Source organism: Scyliorhinus canicula, chromosome 15, assembly GCF_902713615.1.
Source record: "Scyliorhinus canicula chromosome 15, sScyCan1.1, whole genome shotgun sequence".
Classification (NCBI taxonomy): domain Eukaryota; kingdom Metazoa; phylum Chordata; class Chondrichthyes; order Carcharhiniformes; family Scyliorhinidae; genus Scyliorhinus; species Scyliorhinus canicula.
Window position 1 is genome coordinate 77,659,453 of NC_052160.1, and position 14,223 is coordinate 77,673,675.

General features: G+C 47.4%; 1 protein-coding gene across 1 annotated transcript in view; it reads right to left on the minus strand.

Moving 5' to 3' along the window:
- The window catches only part of LOC119978247 (voltage-dependent L-type calcium channel subunit alpha-1S-like), a 642,412-nt gene that overhangs the window by 408,653 nt on the left and 219,536 nt on the right, over window positions 1-14,223 (minus strand). The window contains 1 exon segment of the mRNA XM_038819727.1: window positions 13,083-13,152. Coding sequence (XP_038675655.1) covers window positions 13,083-13,152 — 70 coding nt within the window.

A 14,223-nucleotide genomic window follows, 5' to 3' on the forward strand; every position in this document is an offset into this window, starting at 1 on the left:
AGAAAGAGACGGGAGAGAGAAAGACGGGAGAGAGAAAGAGACAGGGAGGGAGAGAAAGATACAAGGAGCGAGAAAGAGACAGGGGAGAGAGAAAGAGACATGGAGAGAGAAAGAGACAGGTTGAGAGAAAGAGACTGGGAAAGAGAAAGAGACAGGGAGCGAGAAAGAGACAGGGAGAGAGAAAGAGATGGGGAACGAGAAAGAGACATGAGCGAGAAAGTGACGTGGGGAGAGAAAGATACAGGGAGCGAGAAGAGACGGGAGAGAGAAGAGACAGGGAGCGAGAAAGAGACGGGAAACGAGAAAAGAGACGGGGAACGAGAAAGAGACGGGGAGCGAGAAAGAGACGGGGAGAGAGAAAGAGACGGAGAGCGAGAAAGAGACAGGGAGAGAGAAAGAGACAGGGAGCGAGAAAGAGACGGAGAGAGAAAGAGACGGAGAGCGAGAAAGAGACGGGGAGAGAGAAAGAGACGGGGAAAGAGAAAGAGACAGGGAGCGAGAAAGAGACAGGGAGAGAGAAAGAGACGGGAGAGCGAGAAAGAGACGGGGAAAGAGAAAGAGACAGGGAGCGAGAAAGAGATAGGGAGAGAGAAAGAGAAAGGGAGCGAGAAGAAACGTGGAACGAGAAAGAGACGGGAGCGAGAAAGAGACGGGGAGCGAGAAAGAGACGGGAGAGAGAAAGAGACAGGGAGCGAGAAAGAGACAGGGAAAGAGAAAGAGACAGGGAGCGAGAAAGAGACGGGAGAGAGAAAGAGACAGGGAGGGAGAGAAAGATACAGGGAGCGAGAAAGAGACAGGGAGAGAGAAAAGACATGGAGAGAGAAGAGAACAGTTTAGTGAGTAGGGTTTGTGCATGAGTAATATTGACTGTGTGTGTAAATAAATGTGCATTGATTTCAAACTTACTAACTGGTGTATTGAGTCATTGATCAGTATTCGTTTTGAACCTTGTGGTGGTATCAAAAAGATACCTGGCGACTCTTGAGCAAAGGTAATTAAAACAGAGAAATTAAGGAAAGCATAACGAGCAACATTTACTGGCGACTCTGATGGGATTCGACTTAGAAGTGCCCCCCCCCCCCCCCCCCCACTCCGAGAGAACCCAAAATTTGAATTAGAGATCCAATTGGAAACAGAAAAAACCACAAGAGTTAAGCAATACTGATCAAGCCTCCAGAATTCGGAAGCGTGTTAATGCATGCGTACTAACAGCGATATAAGGTAAACCTGAGAGATTTTGTTGTGTAAAACTGTCGAGAGTTTTGTAGGCCAGAAATTAGCGTAAGCCGTACCCGTGTTTACATCACCGCTTTATCACCCCCTGTTCCAAATTCAGTAAAGAACCCAGAGATAGGAATGTTGGCAATGAAGATAATGGAACGCCTTATGAATCTACAGGAATTCGAGGTCGCAGCGACCAGCAGAGTAGGACAGTGTCCCGTTTGGGAAGAGGAAATTCGGAAGTACCTCAAAGGGAAAGGATGGCTCCTTTGGAGCGAATTCTGCGCTAATGAAGAAACAGGTCCCAGGAGTATAGGACATACTTGGTGGGAGAATCTGACAGAGATCCACAAGAAAGCTCGCAGGCCGATGGCAATCGTGTCCTGTCTGGCACAATTGCGAGGCACAGAGGAGGTCGTTCGGATGCTCCGCAGAGAGATAGAGGAGAGAGATAGAACCAGTAAGGTAGACGTGAGCGAGATAGAGAACGAGAACAGAGAGTTAAGAGGGGGGTTAGCAGCAAAGAAAGAGAGGTGGATGATGCCAAGAGGGCACATCAGTCTTGTCTGGCGCACTTAAGTAGCTTCCAGACACAGTATGATAAGGCCTACCAGGACACACAACGTGTGGTCTTGGTAAGACAGGAAACCAAACAGCAGGTAGAGACATTGCCAAAAACAGTGCAATGATTTAAAAGCAGCCCTACGACACTCCATGCTTCCACAACGGGACAAAGGCAGAGCTCCGTTAACCACGCAAAGTGCTGGAAGCAAATTGCAGAATTGTGTCAAACTTTCTGTTCAAAATGGCTTTCAGAGTACTTTCGGAACCCCAACTAGATCAGGAAAACGGCCCAAATTGGCAGGAATTAAACAAAACAGCCCATAGATACGTACATGGAACATGTACGCAGGAGAAACCCCAGAAAAGGAGAGCACCCAACCCCCCACTAAACAGGCAGAACACAACCCCATGAACCCAATAACCACACACCGCAGGGCCACAGCAGAAGGAGAAGCAGATTTTCTGAACACAACCCCCTTAACCGTGACCCAATTACGGGACGCATGTGAGAAAATTACAACCGTTCCTCCCCACTTCAGACCCCCACCAATTCTTCGCTAGGGTTAAACAGCAGGCCACCATGTACGGCCTGGACGAGAAGGAGCAAATAAAGCTCACAGTTTTGAGCCTCGGCCCTTCAGTCGTGGCAGCTCTTCCCGACCCACAGAATGCAGGAGGAGGCACCCTAACAGAGATGCACACAGCGATCATTGATGCGATCGGCTTGCAACAGAGGAGACCCGATAGAAGTCTAAATAGATGTAGGCAAAAGAAAACAGAACCCCCCACAGCGTTTGCTGGATGCTTGTGGATTCACTTCACAGCAGTTTTTGGTAAATTAGCCTGCGCCCATTTGTCCCCAGATAACATGGCAAAATTGGCTCAAATCTTGGTCTCTCATGCCACAGAGGCAGGACAGAGAGCTTGCATGAATTACGACCCCTCAGATGAGGCCCACAATGAGAAATGCGTTTTGAAAAGGTTGTCCCGCTCTTGGGAGCAACCCTTTCAGAACAAGACCACATTTAAGAAAGCAGAGGAAGAACAGGCAGATGCAGATATGCATACAGTTAAAGCACACCAGAACCCCGCATGGATAAATGAGAGTAGGAACAGCCCACCCCAGCCCAAATCACAGGAGTGTTATAACTGTGGTCAGTTAGGACACTTTGCACGAGAGTGCAACGCGCCACAGAAACAGAGAGCCCAACAGACAGGGACCCTAAATAGGAAATAGGGCAAAGCCGATACATAGTGCTAGCGCCCGTTCAGACCATGGAGACATGAACGGCACAGACTGACGGTGTTCAGGCTCCCCAACTTGGGTCTGCGACACCCTTTGGGACAAGTCCGGTCGACCGGATCGTAGCAGGCTGAGTCCGGGGTCAGCCCGTTGAATTTCTTTGGGACCACTCCACACTCAATTCCTCCACGATGTTTCAGAGAGACACGTGGCCCACAACAGACACCATCACCCTCAGCGGCTTTACAGGCCATTTACAGCAGGGACACATCACAGCCCCTGTATCCATACAAATCGGCAACATAACCACCAAGCACCCCATAATGTTAGTTGATCTGCCCCACACAGCAGAACATATTTTAGGGATCGATTTCATGAGCTCCCACAACCTTTCATTTGATCCAGTCAATAAGTGTGTTTGGAAAATGGCAAAAGCATCACGAGCCCCCGCCACGCTCACAGTAGGAGAGTATGTAAACAGGATCAGCTCAGTAGGAGACTACTAGTTAGACCCGCGAACCATTAGTGCAGACAAAGAGGTTAGGGCAAACCTGCAAGAACACAAAGCAGCATTTGCACAGCACAAGCACGACTGTGGCAGAATGGCTGGCTCTGTGCAGATTACAGGTCCTGATCCCAGACGCAATACGGATTTCCCCAGGAGGCAGAGGGAGAAATCTCGAAAGTTATAGATAGCTTATTAGACCAGGGCGTACTGAGATCAGTAGCCTCCACTAATAATGCCCCGATTTGGCCCGTCAGGAAACCGGATGGATCATAGCGACTGACCATTGATTACCGGGAACTGAACAAAGTCACCACAGCAGCAGCCCCCACCATAGCCACAAGTCCCGAGACCATGCTCAAGCAGGGACTCCAGTCATGATTCTTTCCGGTTTTGGACATTAGTAACGGCTTTTGGTCCATTCCATTGGCAAAAGCGTGGGAGTACAAATTTACCTTCACCTTTAAAGGACAGCAGTAAACGTGGACGTGCCTTCCACAACGCTTCCACAACTCCCCCTCCATTTTCCACCAACAGCTGGAAAATGGATTAGCAAAATGTTCCGGCCCCGAATGTCTGGTCCAGTATGTAGACAACCTGCTACTACAGACAGACACAAAAGCAGAGCACATTTCGCTTCTAGCAGAACTCCTAGGACTCCTAAAAGAAATTGGCTGTAAAGTTATCCCAAAATGCCCAGGTTTTGGAAGAAAAAATGATATACTTGGAAACAGTTATCACACATGGTAAACGCGAGATCGAGCAGAAAAGGATTGACTCGATTGTCAAATTGCCCCTTCCCCACAATGTCTCAGCCCTCTGGTCATTTTTAGGACTGGTTGGCTACTGCCGAAACCATATCGATGGTTTCGCCATGAAAGCAGCGCCCCTATCCGACCTTCTCAAGAAGCAAGCGCCTTGGGAATGGCTTCCACAGCATACCGATGCCGTGGATGCTTTAAAAAGAGCACTCAGCACTACAGGTCCCAGACCCACTTTTCCTGTACGCTATCGAAGTAGCAAGCACCAACAGAACACTTTCGGCTGTGCTCCTCCAGGAACGCCATGACCAGTTAAGACCCGTGGCATACGCCTCACGAATGTTAGACCCTGTCGAGCAAGGATTTTCTGCCTGCGAAAGGCACCTGCTCGCAGTTTTTTGGCCAGTACAGTACTTCTCACACATCACAGGACTCAACCCCATCACCATCCTCACAGAACACACCCCAACACAGCTTTTGTTTGGCGGCCGACTTAAAGATGGCACAGTCAGCCAAATCCGAGCAGCCCGTTGGACCCTTCTCCTTCAGGGACTGGGCATCACAGTTAAAAGAACAAAAACCCACACTTTCCTTGCAGACAATTTACAATACCCAGGCACCCCTCATGAATGTGAGATTATATCCACATAGCACTACACAGGCCCATTCATTCTAAAGACACCTCCCAGGAAAATAGATAGTTCACCCCAGAGACCCCAGCCCACAGACACGTGCGCATCCCTAAAGATTTATGTGGATGGCTCTTCCACAGTGTTAGATGGCAAACATTGATTAGAGTGCAGGACAGACATGTTTCTGTGAAAATGAGAGAGAGAAATGGCAAGATTAGGGAACCATGGATGACGGGTGGAATTGTGAGACTAGCTAAGATGAAAAAGGAAGCATACATAAGATTGAGGCAACTCAAAACTGATGAAGCTTTGGAGGAATATCGGGAAAGTAGGACAAATCTCAAACGCGCAATAAAGAGGGCTAAAAGGGGTCATGATATATCTTTGGCTAACAGGGTTAGGGATTGGTGTTCCACAGGGATCTGTGCTCGGATCACTGTTGTTTGTGATCTACATAAATGATCTGGACGAAGGATAAGTGGTCTGGATCTGTGAGAACCAGATGCAGGCACAGCTGCTTTCCTTCGAAGAATTGGCATGTGGAGCTGCAAGGTAAGTATTACAGCTATAAAGCTTCCCACTGTGATTACAGCTATAAAGCTTCCCACTGTGTTTGTTTGTTTGTGATCTACATAAATGACCTGGAGGAAGGTATAGGTGGTCTGATTAACAAGTTTGCAGATGATACTAAGATTGGTGGAGTTGCATATAGCGAGGCGGACTGTCAGAGAATACAGCAAAATATAGATAGATTGGAGAGTTGGGCAGAGAAATGGCAGATGGAGTTCAATCCAGGCAAATGCGAGGTGATGCATTTTGGAAAATCTAATTCAAGAGCAGACTATATGGTCAATGGAAGAGTCCTGGGGAAAATTGATGTACAGAGAGATCTGGGAGTTCAGGTCCATTGTACCCTGAAGGTGGCAACGCAGGTCGATAGAGTGGTCAAGAAGGCATACAGCATGCTTGCCTTCATCGGACGGGGAATTGAGTACAAGAGTCGGCAGGTCATGTTACAGTTGTATAGGACTTTGCTTAGGCCACATTTGGAATACTGCGTGCAGTTCTGGTCGCCACATACCAGAAGGATGTGGATGCTTTAAAGAGGGTGCAGAGGAGGTTCACCAGGATGTTGCCTGGTATGGAGGCTGCTAGCTATGAAGAAAGGTTGATTAGATTAGGATTGTTTTCATTGGAAAGGCGGAGGTTGAGGGGAGACCTGATTGAGGTCTACAAAATTATGAGAGGTATGAACAGGTTGGATAGCAACAAGCTTTTTCCAAGAGTGGGGGTGTCAATTACAAGGGGTCACGATTTCAAGGTGAGAGGGTAAAAGTTTAAGGGAGATGTGCGTGGTAAGTTGTTTACACAGAGGGTGGTGGGTGCCTGGAATGCTTTGCCAGCGGAGGTGGTAGAGGCGGGTACGATAGCATAATTTAAGGTGCATCTAGACAGATATATGAACGGGTGGGGAACAGAGAGAAGTTGACCTTGGAAAATAGGCAACAGGTTTAGATAAAGGGTCTGGATCGGCACAGGCTGGGAGGGCCAAAGTGCCTGTTCCTGTGCTGTAATGTTCTTTGTTCTTTGTTCTATAACAGGTTGCGGCATTTATGTAGAGGACGCGCAGGGACGCGCCCAAGAAGAGATTTCCCTAAAGTTGTCAGGATACTTAGGCTCGCAGGAAGCAGAACTAGCAGCAATAGCTTATATAGTAGACCACCCCGATTCGTTCCCCACCCCAGCAGACATCTATTCAGACAGCCTGTATGTCTGCAATAGTTTGACAGAATTCCTACCCCTGTGGGAAACAAGAGGATTTGTTTCCGCAGACGGAAAACCCCTACCATCAGCCCCATTACTCCGCCATATATTAAAGCAGGGAAGGATAGGAAATCTGGAATTGTTAATGTCCGCAGTCACCACCGATCTTCCCGCCCTGGTAATGTTAAAGCAGACGCCCTAGCAAAGGCAGGTTCTAGATATGGTTATTTTGGAACATCCCCCCCCCCCCCCCCCCCCCCCCCCCCCCGAGACCATTCCAGTACACGCAGTTCAGGTCTCACAGACCAACATCCAGGATTTAGCCCAGTCACAGAAAAAGGATGCGAAAGTCAGGGAAGTTTTAAAGGGATCCTTCCCAGCCCCTTTTGACAAATTTAAGAATTCCATGACTACACATGACGGTGTGATTCTTAAAGACAGCCTTTATGTAGTTCCAGAGCAGAATAGGAACCAACTCATTTGTCAGTTCCATGACAATCACGGACATCAGGGAATTGAACCCACTTTAGACCACCTGTTGATGGCCAAATTTAAAAGCCGATGTGACACTCTATGTAGAAAATTGCTTAATCTGTGCCCAGAACAATCCAGACAGATACGCAAAGAAGGCTCAACTTAGTCATACCCGCCCCGTTAATGGCCCTTGGACTAATCTCCAGATAAACTTCATAGGACCCCTACCCACTTGCAGAAACGGATATATATATATATATATGGTGGTCATCGACACCTTCACAAAATGGGTGGAAGCTTTTCCATCACGCACCAATACAGCGAAAACAACGGCCAAGATCCTGACCCACCACATCTTTACGAGATGTGGAGTCCCCCGCAGTATAGAGTCCAATGAAGGCTCCCATTTCACAGGACGGGTTATGAAAAACGTCCTCACAATTTTCGGTATAACCCAGAAGTTTCATATCGCATACCACCCCCAGTCAAGTGGTATCGTCGAATGCATGAACAGGACATTAAAGGCACCCTCAGGAAAATGGTACAGCACAATAACAGCACCTGGGATTCAGTTCTCCCATTTGCGTTAATGTTTTTAAGGAACACGGTATCCACGTCCACAGAATACACCACCCACGCTCTCATGACCGGACGCCCCATGAAAGGAACAGAATATTTATTTGGTTTAGTTTTCACCAGCCCCACAGTGACAGCCTTCACACACGAAAACGCTGTGCAACAGTTGATAGAAAATGTTAGAGCGGCCCAACTCGCAGCAGCTGTGAGATTGGGAACAAGGAAGGAACAGAGCAAGGCTTGTTTCGATAAAACAGTGCATGCCACTGAGTTTGAAGTAGGGCAGCAAGTGATGCTTTCCCTATACAACCCGAGCACATTCCTTTCACCAAAATACTCAGGTCCGTACTCCATTTCGGATAAAGTAAGCCTCTCTGTGTACAAGATCAAATATCCTAATGGAAAGTCTGCGTGGTTCCACATAAACCAGCTCAAGGCTTATAGCTCGCAGAGTAGCCACACACACCACATCCTGCTCGCAGCAGCAGACGATCACGCCCCACCCACAGAAGATGCATTCCTACCCTCCCCCAGCCAGTCCAGCCCGTCTTCAGACTCAACTTCTACTCCGCCCCCAGACACACGACTCCGCCTCTCCCCACCCCCAAACAGCAGCGACAGCGACAGTGACTGCGGCCACAGCACACCATGTTACAACTATCCCCCTGCACCAGGCCCCACTCCCAGAGATTCCGAGTACAATTCAAGTGATCCCTTTGAGATCACAAACATCAAAGCCACTGACCCAGACCCACCGCCCGACGATTACGGACTGAACCCCAGCAGCTCAAAACTAGTCACACAAATCTGGCACCAAGACAATTTGTTCAGGCTCATCAGGAACGATGAAATGGACCCCAAATCGCCCCATGCAGCTTTGGGAAGGCTACTACAGTCAAGAGTATGGCAGCCGGGAGAAAATGATGACATTGAGTCTGACTCTCACCAAACGAATCCTATTGCGACCCTGTTCGCAACTGGGAACTGAGGTGTCCACATGATGGTTAAAAAGAAACCGCTAGAGAGATACGGTGTCCTTTCTGATGGAACCTGCACCATGTTTGTTGCATGTTTGTTTGTGTGTGTTTGTTAAGTGTTGATTGTTCAGAATGTAAACAGGTTTCACAGCCCCCTGCCACCACTCCTTTAACGCCCCCTGACAGTTAATGGAACAAGTTTGACCACGGACAACCGCCTAGTTTGTCCGCAGAAACCTCTGAGAATTTGCCCAGACACCGGTTCATAACTGCTCTTCTGATTTGACGGTAGAAGCATTACTGCAACCCCCCACGACGACCACATTCGTACCCGTTCTTGCCGGTTACTCAGGCAGTGGAGAAACGGCACTTATCCCGGCCCTGCCAGAGGACCCCCCCTCTGGTCAGATACGCTCAGGTAGAGCACACACCGTCCTACCCAGGGATTCCATCCAATTCTTACCCGCCGTGGCCCATACGCACCTCATTTTGGCTCTTTTATTTCAAACGATTTTTGTTTTGTTTCACAGCGACCCTTCGGTTGCTTTCCTCATGCTATTTACATCCACAAGCATTGGGATAGTAAATCGCACTGGCTGCGAGACGGCTCGCACTATGTCAGTACTTTTCCAGAATGTCTTGTCCAGAAATTCGGTTTTTTTTTAAAATGAGGGAGTCACAGATGGTGACCAATTATGAACGGCAATTGGCAACAAAGGACAGACAAACACATGAGATCTTAAGCAAGATAATGACAGATATTTAAGGGCAGCATGGTAGCATGGTGGTTAGCATAAATGCTTCACAGCTCCAGGGTCCCAGGTTCGATTCCCGGCTGGGTCACTGTCTGTGCGGAGTCTGCACATCCTCCCCGTGTCTGCGTGGATTTCCTCCGGGTGCTCCGGTTTCCTCCCACAGTCCAAAGATGTGCGGGTTAGGTGGATTGGCCAGGCTAAATTGCCATTAGTGTCCTAAAAAATAAGGTTAATGGGGGTTGTTGGGTTACTGGGTATAGGTATATGTGGGCTTGAGTAGGGTGATCATTGCTCGGCACAACATCGAGGGCCGAAGGGCCTGTTCTGTGCTGTACTGTTCTAATATTATGCTTGTGTTCACAGGATTCCAGAAGCTCAAAGAAGACCAGAAGAGAAGAAAAGAAGAGAAGAGAAGGAAAGATGAAGACAACCTCCATCTTTGTTATATGGTCACTAGCAGTATCCCTATGGTTGCGCGTGGACGCTAACCCCCTCACCCCCACCCCACAGGCCGTCAATGATTCACTCCCACACAGTACACAGGGCCCAGCACAGTCAACAGTACCCCAACCTGGTGTGATAAGTTTATCACTTGGTATTCACTCTCATATGTCGTAGAAGCACTTTTAGCACTGGCGACACTTTGCAGTGTCGTGCAGACCATTAGAATGAGGAAATGGCGAAGGAGAGCCTACCGCTCTCGCACCCAGGTACACAGAATTAGATCCCCTATTTTCGGTTTCCACCAGACCCCCAAACCCCTTGACATGGATTAAAGTGCATCCGTTTTTTTGTTTTGTGTGTGTTCGTTTGTTCAATAAAGAAATGTGATCTCTGTGTTTGACTGCCAAACCAGAGAAATTTGTATGCTGCTATTTTTGTACAGTTTAAAATGTTAGGTTATATTTGAATTGTTTGTTTGAGGATAGTTTATTGAGAATAGTTAGAGGTTCCAGTTTTTTTAATTTTGTAATGCATGCCTTAATGCCATAGCGCCCCGTAGAGTTTGATGATGCGTGTATGTAAAATTGTTTAGGTAAAAATATGTTGCATAGTTTAGGTCAGTGTAGAGCTTAGTCATGGGTGCCCGGCTTGGTCAGAGAACAAAGACAACGCAGTAATGTGATCCTTCACGCTTTGCGTTGAAGTTCACAAGGAGGGAGTGTAGCCACCTGGGGTGGCCACGTCCCGATTCCAAAATGGACATTCGCAAAGAGTACAGGGAAAATTGGACAGTACTAGGAAAACAAGCAGGTGCAAGGGTTGCCTGTGGATTGGAACTTGCACGTCCCAGACAGAACTGATACTACAAGCCATTAGCATAGTAATGAGCTATCTCCGGGGACAAAAGAGAAACATTTAAGCAATCGGTACCAGGGCAGACTCCCCGGCGCCAGTGGAGACTAAAACAAAGGCAGGCCAACGATCGAAGAACGACCCCTTTATTGGAGAGAATCAATACAAATGATTGGGACATGGTCCAATTAATTGGGACCAAGTTCAGGAACCGCCCAGAAGGGCGCGAAACCCTTTGGGGTATAAACATAAGAACATAAGAACTAGGAGCAGGAGTAGGCCATCTGGCCCCTCGAGCTTGCTCCGCCAATCAATGAGATCATGGCTGATCTTTTGTGGACTCAGCTCCACTTTCCGGCCCGAACACCATAACCCTTAATCCCTTTATTCTTCAAAAAACTATCTATCTTTATCTTAAAAACATTTAATGAAGGAGCCTCAACTGCTTCACTGGGCAAGGGATTCCATAGATTCACAACCCTTTGGGTGAAGAAGTTCCTCCTAAACTCAGTCCTAAATCTACTTCCCCTTATTTTGAGGCTGTGTCCCAATGTTCTGCTTTCACCCGCCAGTGGAAACAACCTGCCCGCATCTATCCTATCTATTCCCTTCATAATTTTAAATGTTTCTATAAGATCCCCCCTCATCCTTCTAAATTCCAACGAGTACAGTCCCAGTCTACTCAACCTCTCCTCGTAATCCAACCCCTTCAACTCTGAGATTAAACTAGTGAATCTCCTCTGCACATCCTCCAGTGCCAGTACGTTATTTCTCAAGTAAGGAGACCAAAACAGAACACAATACTCCAGGTGTGGCCTCACTAACACCTTATACAATTGCAGCATAACCTCCCTAGTCTTAAACTCCATCCCTCTAGCAATGAAGGACAAAATTCCATTTGCCTTCTTAATCACCTGTTGCACCTGTAAACCAACTTTCTGTGACTCATGCATTAGCACACCCAGGTCTCTCTGCACAGCAGCATGCTTTAATATTTTATCGTTGAAATAATAATCCCGTTTGCTGTTATTCCTACCAAAATGGATAACCTCACATTTGTCAACATTGTATTCCATCTGCCAGACCCTAGCCCATTCACTTAACCTATCCAAATCCCTCAGCAGACTTCCAGTATCCTCTGCACTTTTCGCTTTACCACTCATCTTAGTGTCATCTGCAAACTTGGACACATTGCCCTTGGTCCCCAACTCCAAATCATCTATGTAAATTGTGAACAATTGTGGGCCCAACACGGATCCCTGAGGGACACCACTACCTACTGATTGCCAACCAGAGAAACACCCATTAATCCCCACTCTTTGCTTTCTATTAATTAACCAATCCTCTATCCATGCTACTAATTTACCCTTAATGCCATGCATCTTTATCTTATGCTGCAACCTTTTGTGTGGCACCTTGTCAAAGGCTTTCTGGAAATCCAGATATACCACATCCATTGACTCCCCGTTATCTACTGCACTGGTAGTAAAGGAGTCCCCAAAGACAGCTCTTCCTCTTCTTCTTCACCTTCATCTTGGCCTTGGCTCTCAGAGATGGGAGGCCTGCCAAGCACCAGCCAAGTAAGTCAAAGGTCAACGCACGCTACGAGATAGGCGCTCCTAGCTACTATTCTATACCAGTTCGAAGCCAGCAGTATCAGAACCAGACACTGCCAATTGTTCCTCTGACTGGGTGGGAGCCCGAAGCTAAGTATAGGCTTTTAGTAGTATTTGTAGTTTAGTGAGTAGTTTGTGCATGAGTAATAATTGACTGTGTGTGTAAATAAATGTGCATTGATTTCAAACTTACTAACTGGTGTGTCGAGTCATTAAACCTTGTGGTGGTATCAAAAAGATACCTGGCGACTCTTGAGCAAAGGTAATTAAAACAGAGCAAATTAAGGAAAGCATAACGAGCAACAGCGCCGTACCAGAACATGGGTGCGGCGGGACAGAGAATCCCGCCCTTTGTTTTCCAATTTTTAAAAAATTATTCCAATTAAGGGGCAATCTAGCATGGCAATCCATCCACCCTGCACATCTTTGGGCTGTGAGGATGAGACCCAAGCAAACACAGGGAGAATCTGCAAATTCCACGCGGAAAGCGACCCGGGTCCAGGATCGACCTCGGGCCCTCAGCGCCATGAGACAGAAGTGCTAACCACTGTGCCACCGTGCCACCCTCCAAAACACTTTATTAACTAGAAAGTGCTTTGGAATGTTTTGTTACAAGGTGCTATAGAAATGCAAGATCTTTCTGTGAAACCTCTTGCCTTTCGTATTGAAATGGAATCATGAGTTTATGCTGAAATTACCTGGAAAGTCAGCAGAAGGGTAAGGATCCTTTACTTCATTCACATTCGCTTCAAACTCATCCACTTTCAGCTGCAAATGTAAAACAGTGACCATGAGTAATGTAGCAAAACAATTGTCACATATACACTTATACCCAGTGCAATCTCCCCTACCACAGTGGACATGTAAACAGCTGGTGCCATTCTCAACCCCAGGGTATACATACAGCAGTTAACATGTCAAAAATATAAAATAAAAATCCCACCTCATTGTCAAAGCAAAATCCATGGTCCCCATTCGATATTCTCCTCGACATCTGCAATTTGAGTTCTAACCTTGGAGCCAGATCAGGTCCTCACATATTCTCGGTAGCAAGGTCTGGATGGAGGGCAGGACCAGCTGGGAGCTCCCCAAATGCTCCCCCCCCCCCCCCGCCCCCCAACCAAACAAACCCCCCCACCCACCAAACCCCACCCCGCACAAAAAATCCTTCCCACCAAACTGCACTCCTGCCATATCCCACACCCACCAAGCCCCACGCTCCACCAAACCCCACCTCTATCAAGCCCCACCCAAATCAAATCCCCGCCCCAATCAAACCTCACTCCCATCAAACCCTACCCCATGGACACAGACTGTTTCAGTATTTGAGGAGTTGTGAATGGTGTTGAACTATTTGCAATAATTGACAATGTATCAGCAATTGCATTCTTTGGCAATGACACTGTTAAAGACACATGATGATCATGATCTCAACTATAAATGGGCATAAAAGGAACAATTAGGGGTGCAAAATAGATTGAAATTAAACTGTTCTGAGAATAAACCTGCTTCAGGTAAAAGGCAAGCTTCAGATTTATTCTTTCGCCATATACAATTATTGGAATGAATATGGTAACAGAGGATGAACATTAAGCTTTGGTGATGGGTCGCTGGAAAACCAGGGGCTGGATTCTCCGATTTTGAGGCCATGTCCAGAGGAAGTGTCTAGTTTTACGATGAAAATATTGGCGAGGCCCCAGCACCGACTCTCCAACCGGTGAGGGTCTAGCAGCCGCGCCACGTAAAACACACGGCCTTCATAAAATAAACAGGTGGAAAATCACTGGCCGCGCATGGCGACGACCTGCAGTGGTCGCGTTGTACAACCTGGTGCCGGCC